Source organism: Penaeus monodon, chromosome 23 (assembly GCF_015228065.2).
Source record: "Penaeus monodon isolate SGIC_2016 chromosome 23, NSTDA_Pmon_1, whole genome shotgun sequence".
NCBI classification, from domain to species: domain Eukaryota; kingdom Metazoa; phylum Arthropoda; class Malacostraca; order Decapoda; family Penaeidae; genus Penaeus; species Penaeus monodon.
In genome coordinates this window covers 29,066,781-29,067,548 of record NC_051408.1, presented here as the reverse complement: position 1 = coordinate 29,067,548, position 768 = coordinate 29,066,781, and the positions used below count along the sequence as shown (strand labels likewise).

The window sequence follows — 768 nt, the reverse complement described above, 5'->3', positions numbered from 1 at the left end:
TTTAGTTTATAAACGTATATTTTGCCTGTAACTTGCATTGAACACACCGACTATACATTTTTTACACTATGTCAAGTCTTATAGATCCAATGCATGGTGGCCCCTTTTCCTGGCATGCACACAGGTGACGATAAACCTAGGTCCTGGCTGCGTGCACGGCTCTCAAATCAGGCACGAAGTCATGCACGCACTGGGATTCCCGCATGAGCACACCCGTCCCGACCGCGGCGACTACGTCAATATCAAGTGGGCCAACATTAAAGAGAGTAAGTGCGCTTTAGGCGATATGAAGACCTTTTCGTAATTACCCGTGTTAATTGTAATTATTCATGTTATTATTACGATGCCACACTGTCTCCGCTGCAAGGTGTACAGTATAAGCTAATGGGTGTATTTACCGTGATTCGTAAGTAGTTGATCATAGCTGCATGTTTACATCAGATTAAAGCATATTAATTTCAAGCTAACTATATTCATTACAGTATGCTTAAATCTAGTCATCTGTTTCTTAATCCTTGATTATGTGTGCCTGGCTCAAATGTGATCTCTTGCATCTGGAAATGTCCATATTGATTTCAAAGTCAATATGCCAGATGGAAATGAATAAAAGCTCAACTTTTCTCTGTACAGGTGCCAAATCTCAATATTATATGGATGAGAGATACCCTACCATGGAGGTGCCGTACGACCTGCATTCCATCATGCATTACGGGAAGTTCGACTTCGCTGTGGTAAGGATAACTTCTCTCGTTTAAGGTTTCCATGGTA

At 41.4% G+C, this 768-nt stretch overlaps 1 protein-coding gene across 2 annotated transcripts in view; it reads left to right on the top strand.

The window, feature by feature from the left end:
* The window catches only part of LOC119588388 (astacin-like metalloendopeptidase), a 4,999-nt gene that overhangs the window by 3,374 nt on the left and 857 nt on the right, over positions 1–768 (top strand). For both annotated transcript variants that reach the window (XM_037937068.1, XM_037937067.1), the window contains exons 5-6: positions 125–266; positions 631–731. In XM_037937068.1, the coding sequence (XP_037792996.1) occupies positions 125–266; positions 631–731 (243 nt within the window). The remainder of the gene's footprint in view (positions 1–124; positions 267–630; positions 732–768) is intronic.